This window comes from Lithobates pipiens, unplaced genomic scaffold, assembly GCF_037356315.1.
Source record: "Lithobates pipiens isolate NorthernLeopardFrog02 unplaced genomic scaffold, aLitPip1_a1.2 Scaffold_8, whole genome shotgun sequence".
NCBI lineage: Eukaryota > Metazoa > Chordata > Amphibia > Anura > Ranidae > Lithobates > Lithobates pipiens.
The window spans coordinates 561,619,000-561,636,005 of record NW_027507903.1 but is presented as its reverse complement, the minus strand read 5'-3'; the positions used below and the strand labels follow the sequence as shown (position 1 = coordinate 561,636,005).

Sequence of the window (17,006 nt, the reverse complement as noted above, 5' to 3'; positions counted from 1 at the left end):
CAATTTCATTGACGTAAATATTTTCATCATAGTTTTCGTCAGCTGCATGTATTCAGTAACGAAAACTAACCAAAAATCAAATTAGAGTTTAGAAAATTGAAGAAAATTATGACCAAAATCAATTCCAATTTTTATTTAGTCTACTAAAAGCTACACTACTTTTTAGTCAACTAAAATCTAATGGGTTTAGGTAAATTGTAATGCATTATTTAAAGATATTTCTAGAATTTCCAAACTCATTATATACTCCTGGAGTAAAACTCTAATAACATGTTATTTATGGTATTAAGGTTTAAATGTGCACTATAGACACAGATTAGCTGTTGTGATATATATCGTCATTATAAATAAGCCACGATTTATATGCAAACAAAAATCTTGCTTTTTGACAAACAGAAATGCAGCTTTAAAAAAAAAAAACTGTAAAATCTCTATTGGCTGTAATGCCTGGCTGTAAATTGGGATGGGGAAGTAAATGGGAGTGAGGGAGTGCAGAGGACAGAGAACTGGACGGTCTGGGGAGGCTGTTATTTTACACAGTGGTAATCACTTCTACCTTGCTGGGAGGGGAAACACTCGCCAAATCACATCCAGACAGATGTGAACCTGATGGAGGAGTTCCTCTTCTGTGGTTTGCAGGGCATTGTTCCAGAACTTCTAAACAGACAGAGGGAGCCTGAATCTCTCAGCCAATACAACTTAGCGATAGAGTCAGGGGGCTGAGGCTTTAAAAGACAGGCAGAGCTCCAAGGAAAGTGGAAGTTTCCGATATGGATCTTACACCTGGATTAAACTCAGGGCTCTGGGAGATGAACAAGGTTATGGTGGAACACGGGAAAGTTTGGTCTAAAAAGATGATTTTTACTTTGCCCTGAATAGGCAGACTCACTTTAAAATGGTATGGTAATGGCAGATTTTATGCATAACATTTTTTAGGTCACAGGTTACACCTGAGACAGAATATGTAAGGTGTTTCCAAGCATTTCCATGGCTGCAACTTGTGACATCACAAACGATCACAAGCAGACGGGGGGGGGGGCAAAACCACTGCAGACATGCCCACATTTACTAATACCATTGGATCCCAGGCTGCAAATCTTTCTTCTGGAGGAAGATTTTCAAGCATCAAGAAGTTTTGACTGCTGGTGTCCCATAGATAATAAATTGTCTGCAATCCCAGCCCAAAAAAAAAAAAAAGGCCAGATCAGGCGTCATTTAATGCCTGAAGACACCTTAATGTGTATCGAAAGCAAAAATTCTATTTTTAATTTTCATATAGCGTGGGGAGTAGTTAGAACCACTTTAGGGTTTTTATTGCTGTCTGTAGGCGATTTAACCTCTCTATTCACCCTGGTGATTATTGTCACCAGGACAGAAAGTGATAGAGAATCAAAACGTTATCTTATGGTTATCTCTGGAACAAAATGGAGAATACATTTTTCAGTGGGGCCAGTTGTTCCAGTTGACAGTTGTCTTAGCCCTTGTAGACACGGTCGGAGATTCCGACAATCAAATCCATCGGATATTGTCTGTCGGATTTTGTCCGAAACTTGCATACACACGGTCGGACAAAGTTGTCAGCAAATCCGACGTGATGACGTTATTTCGTTACGACGGGACTACGTTCACGCTAGTAGCCAATAGCTTTGGTGTAGGAATTTGATCTGAGCATGTGTGGCACTTTGTCCGATCGGAATACTCTACACATGATCGGAGTATGTCCAATCGGAGCATTTCGTGGGAAAATTTTGCCAACAAGTTGGAAAACTTGGTCCGTCGGATACTCTGATGGAAACAGTCCGATGTAGACCACACACAGTGGGAATATCCGACAAAACGGTCCGATCGGACACATTCCGTCGGAATCTCTGACTGTGTGTACAAGGGCTTAGAGGGAATTTCCCCCCTTTGGGGAGATTTTCTCTTACTTCCTGCTGAGTCTCTAGGACTGGAAGGCAAATCTGGGTCACAAACAGCAAAAAACAAAAGCACAAAAAAAAAACTTTTAGCCATTCTCTATAAAAAAAGGTTTTGTATTATTCCTTTTGTGAAAATCCACATGGTAAAGCCCTGTACACATGGGCCGAATATTAAGCCAAATATTGGGCCGAATATTGGGCGGTATCGGCCAGTTCAATAGAAACTGGCCAACATTCGGACCATACGGCAGCCAGTATGACAGAAGTCGGCCGAACATATGGCTTCTGTCGAAGGGGCATGGCCAAAAAAGGTCTGCCAAGGTCTGGCATTAGATCAGTGCCAATGGCTGAAAGCGCTGACCGGTGTATTCTGGTGGGGGAGGGGGGGGGGGCAGTCCCCCTATCAGAACACAATAGCTCTGCAGGGAGATTGATATAGTAACATCAGATTATTAGTACAGGATCTCCTCCTGAGCGCCTCAGTTTTTGTTTGTTCAGCCTGCTGGGTTGAACAAAAAAAACGTATAGTGTGTTTTAGGCTTAAGGCTGTAGCTCCATCTCTGAAGCTTTTTTTTATCCATATATGCTGTTGTTCATGTCGTATGAGGACACTTGAAATCCACGATTAGATATAACAAACCTGTCTGTTTTTAATGGAGATAAGAGCCTAGAGAGGAGCAAAGAATGCCTCTGATATGGATGAAAATGTCCACAATGATGAGCCTCAGTATCAATTTTTTGTTCCCGTCACAAGACAATGACACTAAATATTTGCATGGCTAGCATTATTTAGGGACCAAACTGGATGTCATTATCATTTTATTAACACCACGCAATAGAAGCAACCAGTCCAATATACACTGCATCACAGATTTTGTTGTGATGACCGGGGTCCTTGCAGTACTCCATAACTGACATCATTGCAACACTTTTAAGTGTGTGATGAACACTGTGGGTCTTGGATGCCCATGTGATCGCCAATCACTGTGTACGTGGCCTCGTGCTTGCCACTTAAGTTTTGACCTGTCAGGTCAACATCTGATGGCCTCGAAAATATGTGTCAATCATTTTTTATTAACTTCTTTTTTTTAAAGTCTTGTGCTTATATTTCCTTCTCAGGCATTGCTTCATTCCTGTGTATGCCAACAGTGGCCATTTGGAACCCTCGTGGCCCAGACCTCAGTAACTGTACATCTCCTTGGGTCAATCAGGTGGCGCAGAAGGTGAGGCCTATAGTGATATTTGCACAAAGAGTTTGTTACACAGTGATTTTCTTAAATGAGTTGCATTGTGTTTAAGATAATGTTAATAATGTTCATAATGTTGGGTTTCTAAGGGTTTCTTTTTCTCTAAATCTTCCACTTTTGCATTTGTAATGGTTCTTTCAACATTGTCATCACCCTTTCCATATTGTGCACTTCAGATTAAGAGTGGGGAGAATGCAGCTAACATTGCTGGGGAACTAGCGCGTCACACCCGTGGACAGATCTATGCCGGGGATGTCACATCTACGGTTCGACTTTTGGAACAGCTTGTGGATATTCTGGATGCTCAGTTACAAGCACTGCGCCCAATAGAAAGAGAGAGTGCAGGAAAGAATTACAACAGGGTAAGATTACCCATTTTTGATCTAACATCATCCAGTAAACTTGGCTCAACTTTCTTCACTTGTTAGAAGATCAACTCTGATTGACCATGTTTGTCATTACTAACTCATGTTTCCTGACTACTGTGTAAGCCCCTCAACCCAATGTCAATCAAGCCACTTAGTAGTTAGGGTTAGAGCTACATGGGTGATTAAGTTTCTTTGTCACTAAGAGACATCTCCATTTGTTGGCTCTGATCTAATTGTCTGCAAACTGAATTCAAAGTGATTCTAATGAGATAACTATCAACAAAAAGTTAACAAGTATCTAAACCCATCGATTTAATGCCTTTGCAGAACAGATACAGTCAAGGCATGCTGTGAACGTCAACTGTCACAGTTGGTTGTGTTCTCAACAGAACTATCAAGCCTTCAAATGACTGGTGTCATCACTGATCACATGTGCAGCACCATGGCAACTGCTGATGAAACAGAGGCTAAGATGGCAGCTTCCTTGGCTTTCTTAGAGTAGGTTTCTGAGTATCCGAAAGTATCCAAAAGGTTTAATTGCCAGTGTAGCCTTAGTCTTCAAGTGTAACTTCACTGCATCTAAGCGCCACAAACTTAAAATCTTTTTTTTTTCTTTCAAAGCAAACTCCCCATCCATCCATATCTCCATGCTTAGTTTTTCTGGCTGAGAAATCACTTTAAAAACCACTCCCCCACATTTCTGGTCGTGACCATCTTGAGTAAGAGCAGATGATTCATGTAGCAATTACTTCATGGAATCCATCTGCACTGCGTTCTAAACAATTGGACTTTGGTGTGGTCGTGTGTACGCAAGTCCGTTTCAGCGGAACTCCGTCAGAAAAAACGTCAGAGTTTATTCTGATGGAAAGACCGGTCATGTGTACGTGGCATTAGAGTTGAATCCTTTGTAACACTCATTTAGATACACTCTGTATATGTAATATTTATGGTTAAGATTTTTTATAGTTAATTCAGCAACATTGTTGTTTATTTTTGACCATCTCGTATTTATATGACTGTAATTCTTCCTTTTTTATTTGATATACCGACAAAAACTATTGAAACAAAGAGTGAAGTTCCACTTTAAGACCATTTGCAAGTAAAGGAACTCATAGCTCTTTGGATGATTGTAAACCAATTTTGTTGATTTTGAATTAAATTCTGAAGAGATTCTTAAAAATATCAGCATGAAACTTGGCTAATCAGTCTATCAGCCGTGTTGGTTTTTTCCTAAGTGGTCGCTACTGTTTCCATCATGCAGAAGATGCCTGCTAGGTCACGCTTTCATAATACTAGTGTGTACACAGATCTAACAATACATTTGTTTAACCTTTGAATTGCAGAGGCCCCTTCATTCTCAATATAGTAACTATGGCCAGCTTAAGATTCTTACAACTTGTGTAACTGACAGGAGGCTCAAGTATCTGCGCTACAGTGTGTGAGCTTAGTAACACAATGGGAGCGCAGTAGGGTCTGTGACAAGCTCAGTCCTGTAGGAATGATGATTAAGCCTATTAAGTCCATTAGCTCTGAAATGAAGTTCAGTATCATGGCAACAGCCAGCTTTGAGCAGAGCCATATAGATTTTACCGATCCACATCTAGCTTTATGATTGTCATTGGCAGCTTTGTGAGTTACAGGTTTGGAAGGGCTGTCTGCCACCGCTGACCCTCCGTGTTTGTTTTACAGATGCACAAGAGAGAAAGGACCTGCAAGGACTATATTAAGGTAACTGCAGAATCCCTCCCTGCCACCTAAAAAATAATAATAATAATAATAATAATAATAAATAATTAACAATATTCAATATTTGGTGTGACCACCCTTTGCCTTCAAAACAGCATCAGTTCTTCTAGGTACACTTGCACACAGCTTCTGAAGGAACTAGGCAGGTGGGTTGTTCCAAGACACAGCTCTTCTGTGGATGTAGGCTGCCTCAAATCCTTCTGTCTCTTCATGTAATCCTAGACAGACTCCATGATGTTGAGATTATGGCTTTGTGTGGGCCAAACCATCACTTCCAAGGACTCCTTATTCTTTTTTACGCTGAAGATAGTTCTTAACCACTTCCGGACCGCCCACCACACATTTACTGCAGCAGGCTGGCCCGGCTGTGCAAAACTACGTACCCGCTCCCACTGTGATTGGACACTGCGGAAGCCAATTAGCGGGTCTGGCAGACACGGTGTTCGCAAGGACCCGCAAATCGTTGACAGGAGAGGCAGAACGGCGGTCTGCCTATGTAAACAAGGCAGACCACCGTTCTGTCAGAGATGAAGATGGAGAACTTGGGGGTTATTTACTAAAGGAAAATCACCTTTGCACTGAAGGGGCACTTGGAAGTAAAGTCGCTGTAGATCCGAGGGGGACATGCAAGGAAAATAAAAAACAGCATTTTAGCTTGCACATGATTGGATGATAAAATCAGCAGAGCTTCCATTCATTTCAGATCTACCCCTTAGATTTAGAGCGACTGCACTTTCAAGTGCACTTGCAGTGCAAAGTGGATTTGCCTTTCGTAAATAACCCCCCCTTGTGTTTCTGCTAAGCAGGAACACAGATATCTCTCTTTCTCCAGTTAAGCCATCTCCCACACAGTTAGAAAGCACTTCCTAGGAGCCCACTTAAAGTGATTGTAAAGGCACTTTTTTAATTTTTTTAAAATAGCAAACATATCATACTTACCTCCACTGTGCAGCTCGTTTTGCACAGAGTGGCTCCGAACATCCTCTTCTGGGGTCCCTCTTCGCCTCTTGCGGCTCTTCCCTGCATCAGATAACCCCCTAGGAGAAGCACTCTCCTGGGGGGGGGTTATCTTATGGGCGCGCTCCCAAGTCCAGCATTTACGTCCATAGACACGAATGCTGGACTCGGCCCCGCCCCCTAGCACCCGCGTCATTGGATTTGATTGACAGCAGCGGGAGCCAATAGCTACGCTGCTATCAACCTAGCCAATCAAGAACCGAGAACCCCGGGCAGAGGAAGAGGGCGTCTCCAGCCTGTGAAATTCCAGGGCTCAGGTAAGTAAAAGTGGGGGCTGGGGGGCCGGTCACTGCCAGGTTTACCTTTAACCCTTTGATTGCCCCCGATGTTAACCCTTTCCATACCAGTGTCATTAGGACAGTGATCACTGTATTAGTATCACCGGTCCCCAAAAATGTCAAAAGTGTCAGTTAGTGTCAGAATGTCCACCGCAATATCGCAGTCATGCTATTATAAGTCGCTGATCGCCACCATTGCTAGTATGAAAAAAAATCCCAGTATATATCCCATAGTTTGTAGACGCTATAACTTTTGCGCAAACCAATCTATATATGCCTATTGAATTTTTTTTTACCAAAGACATGTAGTAGTGACATCTTGTAGTGTCCGAATATCCACCACACTGTCGCTTATTGGGATTTTTTTACCAAACATTTGTAGCAGCATACATATTGGTCTAAATTTATGAAGAAATTCGATTTTTTTTTATTTTTTTATTGGATATGTTTCATAGCAGAAAGTAAAAAATATATTTTTTTATTTTCTTTCAAAATTGTCTGTCATTATTTTGTTTTGAACACAAAAAATAAAAACTGCAGAGGTGATTAAATACCACTAAAAGAAAGCTCTATTTGTGGGGAAAAAGAACATAAATTAAAGTAACATTAAAGAGTTAAAGAAACACAGTGCCGTATCGCAAAATATGGCCTGGTCATGAAGGAGGTGAAACCTTTCGGTGCTGAAGTGGTTAATGACATTGGCTGTATGTTTGGGGTCATCATCATGGGGTCATCATCCTGCTGCAGAATAAATTTGGGGCCAATCACACACCTCCCTGATGAAATGGCATGATGGATAAGTATGTTCCTGTATGTCTCAGCATTGAGGACACCATTGATCTGATCAACTCCATGTGCTGAAATGCAGCCTCAAATTTGCAAGGAAACTATTCTACAAACCCCACAGTATTTTATTATAACTGCTCAGGGGTAGCCCACACTTTTATGGAACCTTAGCAACACCTCTGGATATGCCACTATAGAGCAGGGGCCGCCCCCCCCCCATCCATGCATCCAGCCCCTTTCAGGACGCCGGATGCATGAATTCCAATGGGGGTTGAGTGTTTTTTTGAAGCACCGATTAGAATCAGAGGCTCTAATAGGCTTCGAAATAGGGTGGGCTCGGGGAGCAGAGAATGCACTCAGAGCCCATCCAAGTGTGTGGGAATAGCAAATGAATATTCACTATTCTCACACTGAAACTCCTCTCCGCCTATCAGTAAGCGGGTCTGAGACCCGTTTCCCGATTGGCCGAAAGGAGAAGCATTCTGATTGGCAGCCAAGGAGGAGGGAGGAGATGGAAGCCATCGAGCAGAGAAGGAGAAGCTGCCCATGATTCCCACTGCCCTGATGCCCTCAAAGGGGAGCAGGGGAAGCCACTGGAGATTGCCCACCATGGAAGGGGTAAGTGCACCAACCAACCCAACTGTGCACTGTTTGCCACCCCCAAAAAAAAAATTACCACTGCCACTGCTGAAGAGCCTGTAGAGATAAAGGTGATGGCTGTTTTTTAACTTGAGACACAAATTGCCTTATGACTCTTCTCAGCAACTGTATATCACCCAGCCTCTACAGTTCCACTACTACAGTATAGCTGGGGAAGCATTTACGTACAGACCTGGCAAGTGAAAATTGCATCCACTCATGAGCCCTTTTTTCTTTAAAGAAATTTATTTGGAGATAATTGGGCTTGGTTCACACTGCCGCGAACCAAGCCCAATTCGGGTCAGACTTGTGAGACCCCAAGTCACATGACATGTGAAATCCCATGTTATTTAATGAGAGCTGTCTGAATTAACACTATTGAAGTTGCTCTGTGTTTAGAAAAGGTTCCAAGGTGACTTCTGTCTAACCTAGACTTTAATGGAAATTGCCTCCAAGTCACATCCTCATTTATATTGATGTGATTTGGATCCAGCATTACAAGAAGATTAGCCAGGCATTCCCTGAGGCTGGGTTCACACTGCTGCGACTGGGAGACCCGGATGTGATTCGCACCGCACTGCAGTGCAAATCACATCCGATCTCTGTGCGATGCGAGTTCAGCCATACAGATAGTATGGCTGAATTCGCATCGCACCCGCTCCAAACTCGCACAGGACCCTTTTTTTGGTCTGCCGCAGAATCGGATCGCATGGGTATTCACACCATGTGATCCGATTCCAGTCCGAGTTTGCAGATCGCACTGCGATATACGAACTGATCTGGGGGTGTCATTAGGGTTTCACTGACACTCCCAGCAGTCCGCATAGGGCTCACTAGTGTGACCTGCTTCCATTTACATACCTTATTTTTTTCAGGTCCTTGCACTTTCATGCATTGAAATAAAAAAGTGCCAACGTATCTGGTGGAAGCAGTTGTAATAGACAGTTACGCTCTGAGCTAGAGTTTTCATTATCTCTGACACCCATTTTATACGCAGTCATAGTTTGTGTGTGTGTGTGTATTTTCTATGGAGCAAGCAGGTCTTGTACAATCAGTCATACTTAGCTATGTTTTTCATTTAAAGGCGGTGGTGGAAACTGTAGATAACCTCTTACGCCCAGAAGCATTACCCTCATGGCGAGATATGAATGCCACCGAGCAGGAGCATGCTGCTACCATGTTACTGGACATATTGGAAGAAGGAGCTTTTCTAGTAGCTGACAATGTCAAAGAGCCTGCCCGCTTTCAGACCGCGCGTACTAATGTCGGTAAGACTGCTAAAAGCCTAAAATGATCCATATTTTTACATTTCCTTCTAACAAATTTGTTGGTGTGCATGCTTCCATTTCTCAGTTATACTGTATATATCATTATTTTCTGTTTTCATTATGTTTTATTTTCTGGCTTTGGGATTTAAACAAAAATAAGCAAGTTGTACTCCATGTTGTTCGACATTACAGAGCATTAATTAGTATATCTAGAGACTAGGCTTATTTTTTGTTTTTTGAGAGTAATGATTAGAATCCCTGTCAAATTTGCATTGCTGCCTGTACCCTCCAGGGTAATGACCAGTGTTAATTTTGACTTAAATTTTCAATTTCATTTTAGCCATATTATCTTGACTAAAATGCCATTTTAGCTTTAGTCGTTTTTTAGTCATCTGAATTGTTTTAGTTTTAGTCGTGTTTTAGTCAATTTCCACATATAGGCAAATAATACAATTCCCACACTGGTTCATACTATGCAGTGCAGTTATACTCAACCATGTTTCTCATTGGGTTGGAATTACCCCAAACCTAAATGGTCCTTGATATTTTTCCTTTGCAAAGTTGGTATCAAAGGCCTAGGTCCTACAATTTCAGCAACTTGAGAGTAGTAGAATATGTTTTTTGAATGTTTCCAATAGCTTATCTCAATGTGATCCATGTGAGGAACTTTTCACACAGGAGGAGAGGTTTTCCTTTTCAACTACCCTCATAGATGGCACGTTTTTGAACCAATTCATTTGTATTTTCTCTTACTAAAAGAACTGTTGTGTTCTCTTTCCATTATTATAGGTATTTAAATAATGCTGACACAGCACTTCACTATCATGTACATTCAAATCAGTTATTGTGATTTCAGGTCCCTACTTCACATGCATACACATACTACAGACAATTTAGGCAGGAGCCACTTAACCTACCAGCATGTCTTTGAAGCATGGGAGAAAACCCATATCAGCACAGGAAGAACATGCAGGTAGTGTCCTAGTTAGGATTCAAGCTACACTATATTACCAAAAGTATTGGGACGCCTGCCTTTACACGCAATGAACTTTAATGGCATCCCAGTCTTAGTTAAAGCAGAGTTCCACCCATATTATAAAAATTGAACTCAATAGGTACATTCCTGCAAGCTGAACTACATTTGGAGTTTTTGTTTTCTTTACTTATTCTGTGTCGCTTGTTGCTAGAGTGTCTTGTGTAATCTGCCTCCTTTGGGGATGCAGCAATGTATGTTATTGCATTTCTGCTCCTAGGAGATGTGTGTCATTTTTCCCAGGAGTCAGTCGGCATCGCTGCAGGATTTAATTGTGTTATTTCAAAAAAGGAAGGGGCGGGCACTTTCTCCGATGCCACCCATTGTGATGGCAACCCGAGACAATCCCTGTGCTGCGCCCTGTGTGTAATGCTCATGTGCTAGATCAGGAGGTGCATGCTGGGTATCCAACAGCACCATATCCTGGAAAAGAGCGTCACATGCCCACAATCAAGATGGACTCACGCAGCAAAAGGAAAACAAAGTTTAGAAGAAGAAAAAACATGTAATAAAACGACGGATTTAGTAAGAACATCTATTAGAGAATTTGATCAATACCAGTAGAACAGGTGCCTTTAGAAAAAAAAAAAAAAGGGGGTGGAACTCCGCTTTAATATGCATGTAAAGGCAGGTGCCCCAATACTTTTGGTAATAAAGTGTAAGTGTCCTATTGCTCCAAGGTAGTAGTGCTATACCACTAAACCACTGTGCTGCTCATATATTATATTAGGTAGAGTGTAGGTCACATTGAGTTAATGGAGGAATAGGTGTTGTGTTTATGACCATTGACAACATCTTACATTGGAGATTTTTTTTTTGGAAAGGGATTTAAAAGTTTTTGTTTTAAGTTTCTGTATCACATGATGAAATAAAGTATATATTTGTCTAAATTCCATTATACTATTTCCATTTTTGTTGATACTATTGATTTGGGAATTGCCATTCATTCAACGCTGATATACTGTATGTGTAAGTTACTGTTGGTGTGGCATGTAGAGCTTTTTCCGTTTTCTCCAGACCTTTATATCTTTGTATGCTGTCTCTCTCATTGATGGAAGTATATCTATAAACTCCTAAACTCTTTGTGCTGGAAATGTATTTGTTTTCTGTTTATTTCGCCCTCTCAGTTCTGGATGTGCCATGGTGATATCTATTAATCTCCTTAGTGCTGAAGAAGTGTTTGCAACTATATTTCTGATTCTTCGTTTCTTGGGGGCATATCTTCAAATTGTTTGAACTTTTCCTAGAAATTATGATTCAGTTTACTAGTATAATTCATCCAATGCAGAAGTTGTAAAAATATATATATATATTTGTTGAAGAGAAGAAGTGATGAAAGTTCTTAAAAAACAAGTTAAACAAAAAAGCAATTCCGGTTGATCATTTTCCCGGAGACAGAAGATAAGAAGGGCACAGAACTTCAGAAAGCGTCAGAACTTTTCTATAGGACATATTGGATTTCTCTGGATCTATTGTGTTAAATTGATCCCAGTGATATCTAAAAAAAAAATGGAACATCCATAAGTTGTTAAATACACAAACAGGAGACTATGGATTCAGGTTGAAAAGTACTGAAAACTGCAAATATCCTCTGTAACACTCAATATCCTCTTCAGGTGCATTGCTGGGATTGTAAAAGACCTGGGCACCTTTCGGCACCCCAAGTAGAGTAGTAATTGCTTTAACAGTGAAAGAAGGGGCATGCTTAAAAACAAACCTGAGCCTCCTTGTAGCCATAAAATATGCTTTGCTTGCCGTTTCACAAGCAAAAGTCTCAAAGACATGTTTCAACTTTAGTACAATAATTTTTTTTAAATGAAAGGCTTCCCATTAAATATACTTTTGTACACTGAAACTAGACAAAGACCTAACACTTTGTCTGAGCCTACCAAGCCTTATCCTATAAAGGATACTTTTATAGGAATAGACAGGGCAGCTTGTATGTAATGTACATTATAGCACAGGAGTGCTGCAATGCAGAGTCTTTCAGAGTGCATAAAACACAGAGCATGGAGGGGTCAGAGTGTGGAGTACAAAATGAAGTAAGTGCAGGGGTCAGGGGAATACCCAAACAAAATTGCAAAAATTCCCACCTCCTCCCACTACAAGAAATGACCCCCTTGCCGGAATCCCCCACATATCTTTGTACCCTCAACAACCTAAGAAAAAACCTTACCCCCCCAAAAAAATCCTCCCCTATCCAATCCCCTCTCCTAGCACAAATTCTTCTTCCTCCTCAAATCCCGTCTCCCAGGACAAGCACAAATTAACCTCCCCCACTCCTTCCAGCAGAGATCTTCTTTACTCTTAAATCCCCCTTCCTGCACAAATCAAAAAATGTAATTTTCTATCTCCTGTCCTGGAAGTGTTTCTGGCTATGATAACTGGCTTGTTTCTCACTGATGGAGGTCTGTAAGATAATACTCTCTCTTGTAATAGTGGAGATGTCTCTGTTCTCTGTGTGATCTCTATAGCACTGTCCCTTCTCCTAATGTTGGTGATGTTTATGCCTTATCTACACTTCTCTCTGTCTCCTCTCTTAGTGCTCGAGGTGTCAGTGGTGAACACAGAAGGTCCTGTTTCTGAGCTGGTTTTCCCCCAGGACAATCACAGTGTGAGCTCCATCCAACTTTCGGCCAACTCTATCAAGCAGAACAGTCGCAATGGTGAGATTCCTTTCTCAGGCTTCCCATTGGATTTTTATATATATGAATGTATGTAAACCCTAGCAATGATTTTATTTCGTTTGCTACCTTGTGATATGTTAAATATACCATTGAAAGCATTTTTGTTATATTTGATCCAAAATCACCAGCTAGAAATCCATTGGGCTTATAATTGTTAAATCCCAAGCAGTGGTTTTAGACCTGCCCAGTGTCCCTCTGTGAACTACAGAATGCCTCTCACTTATTTATAGAGATGAAGAGGGGTGGTCTGTAGCTCTGACACATTTCCTGTCCTAGGAATACTCTATAACAGTGGTCTCCAAACTGGCCCAGGGACCAGATTGCCTTTAACTGGCTCTTGGGGCACTATTCCCCCCCACCGATGCCAACAATGGGACACTACTCCTCCCACTGACACCAACAATGGGACACTATTCCTCCCATTGACACCAATAATGGGATACTATTCTTCCTACTGACACCAACAATGGGGCACTATTCCTCCCACTGACACCAATAATGGAGCACTATTCCTCCCACTGACACCAACAATGGGGGACCATTTTTCCCACTGACACCAAAGATGGGGCACTATTCCTTTCACTGACACCAATAATGGGGCACTACTCCTCACCCGAATACCAAAGATGGCATTGTTTTCTTCCTCTGTTGCCAGTGCACTTTCTATAGCCAACAGTCTGGCCTCCCTAAAGTCTGAAAGGACAGTAAACTGGCCCTATGTTTAGAATGTTTGGAGACCCCTGCTCTGTAGAATCAGTACGGTAAGTGAGCTTTGTCACCCCAGGACAGGAAGTGTTTTACTGAATCTCCTGGTGAAAATAAAGAACAAAAACCTTGAACAAAGAAATCCAGTGCAGCCACCACATCTAAAAACTGCTGAGCTACAATATATATTACAATTTTGTTCTTCGGTTTAGATACACTTTAATCATGGTCAACTTTGGAGAATTTAAAAGAGAGAGTGAGACGTCAAAGCACAAGAGGCAAACTACAGCTGAGAGATCTCACTATCAAAGTCTCAAAGACATTTAAAAAAAGCATGTGATTCAACAGATTAACGTCTACCAAAAGCTAATGTATCTGATGCGGGGTAGACTGATCGTTGAATAAGTTAAATGAATGAAATGACCCAAATGAATTGGCTTGAAAAGGAAATGCAGATCAGCATAACAAAAACGTGATTCATTAAACATGCAAGTAGGTTGGAGGCCCTGGTCAGTTCAATCTAGAAGCCAGGAGGCGTTTCTAAGGAGAAAGAGAACATATGCTTCCACTTGTAGCAATAGAAAAGGCTTTACAAAGTTGTGAGCAGATGCAATTATCAGAAGCATGGGTTGTTTGGCTTCTGGGATTTGTACAGCCCTGATGTAATCTCTCAAAAACGGGTACTGGTATTTGCAGTAGGTGAGTTTATTGTATCTTCTGACATGATTGTATTGTATGTCTTTTCTGCAGGAGTGGTGAAGGTGGTATTTATCCTCTACAACAATCTTGGTCTCTTCTTGTCAACGGAAAATTCTACTGTACGTTTTGGGGGAGAGAGTGGCTCTACTGGACACTCGCTGGTCGTAAACTCACAAATAATTGCTGCTTCAATGAATAAGGAGTCTAGCAGAGTGTTCTTGGTGGAACCCGTTCTCTTTACCTTACCTCACTTACAGGTAATAGCAAAGACACATGCAAATAGGGAACTGCACCTAACACAAGCTAAACTACTTATTATAAAACACCAAGATCAATATAATAAAGAGCAAAAAAGAAAAGGGCAAATGTTCACGTTCACTGACCAAGTTTAGATGAAATAAGATACATGTCTTTCAGGTTCATCCATTCATTATTTAAGACCTGATTTTGAGCCTATCACTCTAAAAATAACCCACCATTAATGCCTTGAAGGTTTATTTTACATATACTTGGTTTGCTGAAAATTTTGTAAAAAGATTGTATGGTGGAGAAGGAATATAATGTATGGAAGATAAGCTACAATGGTACATTAGATCCTACTTATGAAGTGAGGCGGCTAGAGTATAAGTGAATTAAGCCTCACATTTGCTTGGGAAGCATAAATTAAGCATGGACTGAAAATCAAAGTCTATCTTTCTCTTCAAGTTAGGACATAATATTGCCGAATGGTATGTTCATCCACAAAAATTATTGCATGAATCTATTATTCCGTACGTGTAGAGGTACAGCAGAGTGTGGATTGAACTGAATATGCATTTCAGTATTTAGCAGGCTTTATAGATTAGAGGTAGATTTAATGTCAGTGAGTAATCCATAAAGGTTGGGGTTTTTTTTTACTGTTCAGTGGGGCAGTTTTTATGTTTGATTTGTAAGAAATACTAATATACTTATATGTTTAGTTGAGTAGAATCTGTAAGTGTAAGGTTGTTCAAGCTGAGTAGAAAAGAAAATAGGCTAGTTGAAGATCCGATTAGAAGAGTAAAATGAAGGATGTTTTGGTAATCAGATCTTTTTCAGGAATAGAAATAGTTATAGTGGCTTAAGTAGGCATAAAAGAGCCACTACCTATTGCCAACCTTTGCCCCCATGTATACACCTACCTAAAGCCAGAATTATGGCAGGATTGCTTTTCTTAATAGCCATCAGTTCCTCTAACTACTGCCATTGAAAATTGACAGTTTCAGACCAGTTGGTTGTTCAAAGCAACATGGGGCGGCACAGTGGTGTAGTGGTTAGCACTCTCACCTAGCAGTAAAAGGGGTCTCTGGTTCAAATCCCAACCACGACACTACCTGCCTGGAGTTTGCATGTTCTCCCTGTGCCTGCATGGGTTTCCTCCAGGTACTCCAGTTTCCTCCCACACTCCAAAGACATGCAGGTAGGTTAATTGCCTTCTGTCCAAAATTGGCCTTAGTATATGAATGGGGACCTTAGATTGTGAGCTCCTTGAGGGTAGGGACCAATGTGAGTGTGCAATGTACAGGGATAGGGGTAGACACTCACTCAGGTTGAACTGGATGGACTGGTGTCTTTATTCAACCTTACTAACTATGAAACTATGAAAGCAGTATCTTCAATCTGAGACTCTCACAGTGGTGGTGGACAGAAGGAGGACCTGTTTTACTGGCTTCTAGTAGGTTTCCAGTATGCCATGTGTGGAGTAGGGAGAAGTTAAAATGAACGCTTAGAAAAGCCTCCACCAGGACACACAAATTATTGCTTCTCCTCTGGATTTTTTTGTAAATTCAGTGGTCAGTATACATCCGTCATAGCTGGAAAATAGAGTAAGCCTATTGTACCATTACCTCTTTTCATTTGTCTTTCAGTCTAAAAACCACTTTAATGCCAACTGCACATTCTGGAATTACTCAGAGCGCTCCATGTTGGGGTACTGGTCGACGCAGGGCTGCCGTTTGGTCCATACCAACAAGACTCACACAACCTGTGCATGCAACCACCTCACCAACTTTGCAGTGCTAATGGCTCAGAGGGATATGGTGAGGGTGCCATGATTATTATTTAGTCTGCTAATGAACTGAGTGCATTTTAACTGTCTTTTTGAAGTTATTGTATTTGGTGTATTATTCTCAATAATTTTTATATTTTTTCCTTTTTTTCTGATTAACTGAATCATATTTTTGCCATTTCCTAGCATAAATTGTTGACTTCTGTTTCTGTCCCCACTACTGTCCTATATGTAGCATCATTAGGTCTTTTCTTGCTGGATCTACAGCATTAACAATCTCATATCTGACAGTGTTCTTTTGCCTACTTGTGTTTCTCAGTACCCAGGTCACATAAATGATTTGCTGCTCTCTGTCATCTCATGGGTGGGAATTGTGATCTCTCTGGTCTGTCTGGGAATCTGTATCTCAACCTTCTGCTTCCTAAGAGGTCTTCAGACTGACAGGAACACCATCCACAAGAACCTGTGTATCAGCCTTTTCCTTGTCGAGCTTCTCTTCCTCACCGGTATTGACAAAACCCAGTATCAGGTGTGCATCGTCTTTCTATTAGCTTCATTCTCACTCCTGCTATATGAACAAGGCTGCTT

At 41.1% G+C, this 17,006-nt stretch overlaps 1 protein-coding gene across 3 annotated transcripts in view; it reads left to right on the top strand.

Annotated features, from left to right (window-relative positions):
- The window catches only part of ADGRL1 (adhesion G protein-coupled receptor L1), a 624,094-nt gene that overhangs the window by 559,445 nt on the left and 47,643 nt on the right, over nucleotides 1-17,006 (top strand). For all 3 annotated transcript variants that reach the window (XM_077470079.1, XM_077470078.1, XM_077470080.1), the window contains 8 exons: nucleotides 3,039-3,142; nucleotides 3,343-3,528; nucleotides 5,224-5,262; nucleotides 9,085-9,268; nucleotides 12,845-12,967; nucleotides 14,444-14,649; nucleotides 16,279-16,449; nucleotides 16,738-16,947. In XM_077470079.1, coding sequence (XP_077326205.1) covers nucleotides 3,039-3,142; nucleotides 3,343-3,528; nucleotides 5,224-5,262; nucleotides 9,085-9,268; nucleotides 12,845-12,967; nucleotides 14,444-14,649; nucleotides 16,279-16,449; nucleotides 16,738-16,947 — 1,223 coding nt within the window. The remainder of the gene's footprint in view (nucleotides 1-3,038; nucleotides 3,143-3,342; nucleotides 3,529-5,223; nucleotides 5,263-9,084; nucleotides 9,269-12,844; nucleotides 12,968-14,443; nucleotides 14,650-16,278; nucleotides 16,450-16,737; nucleotides 16,948-17,006) is intronic.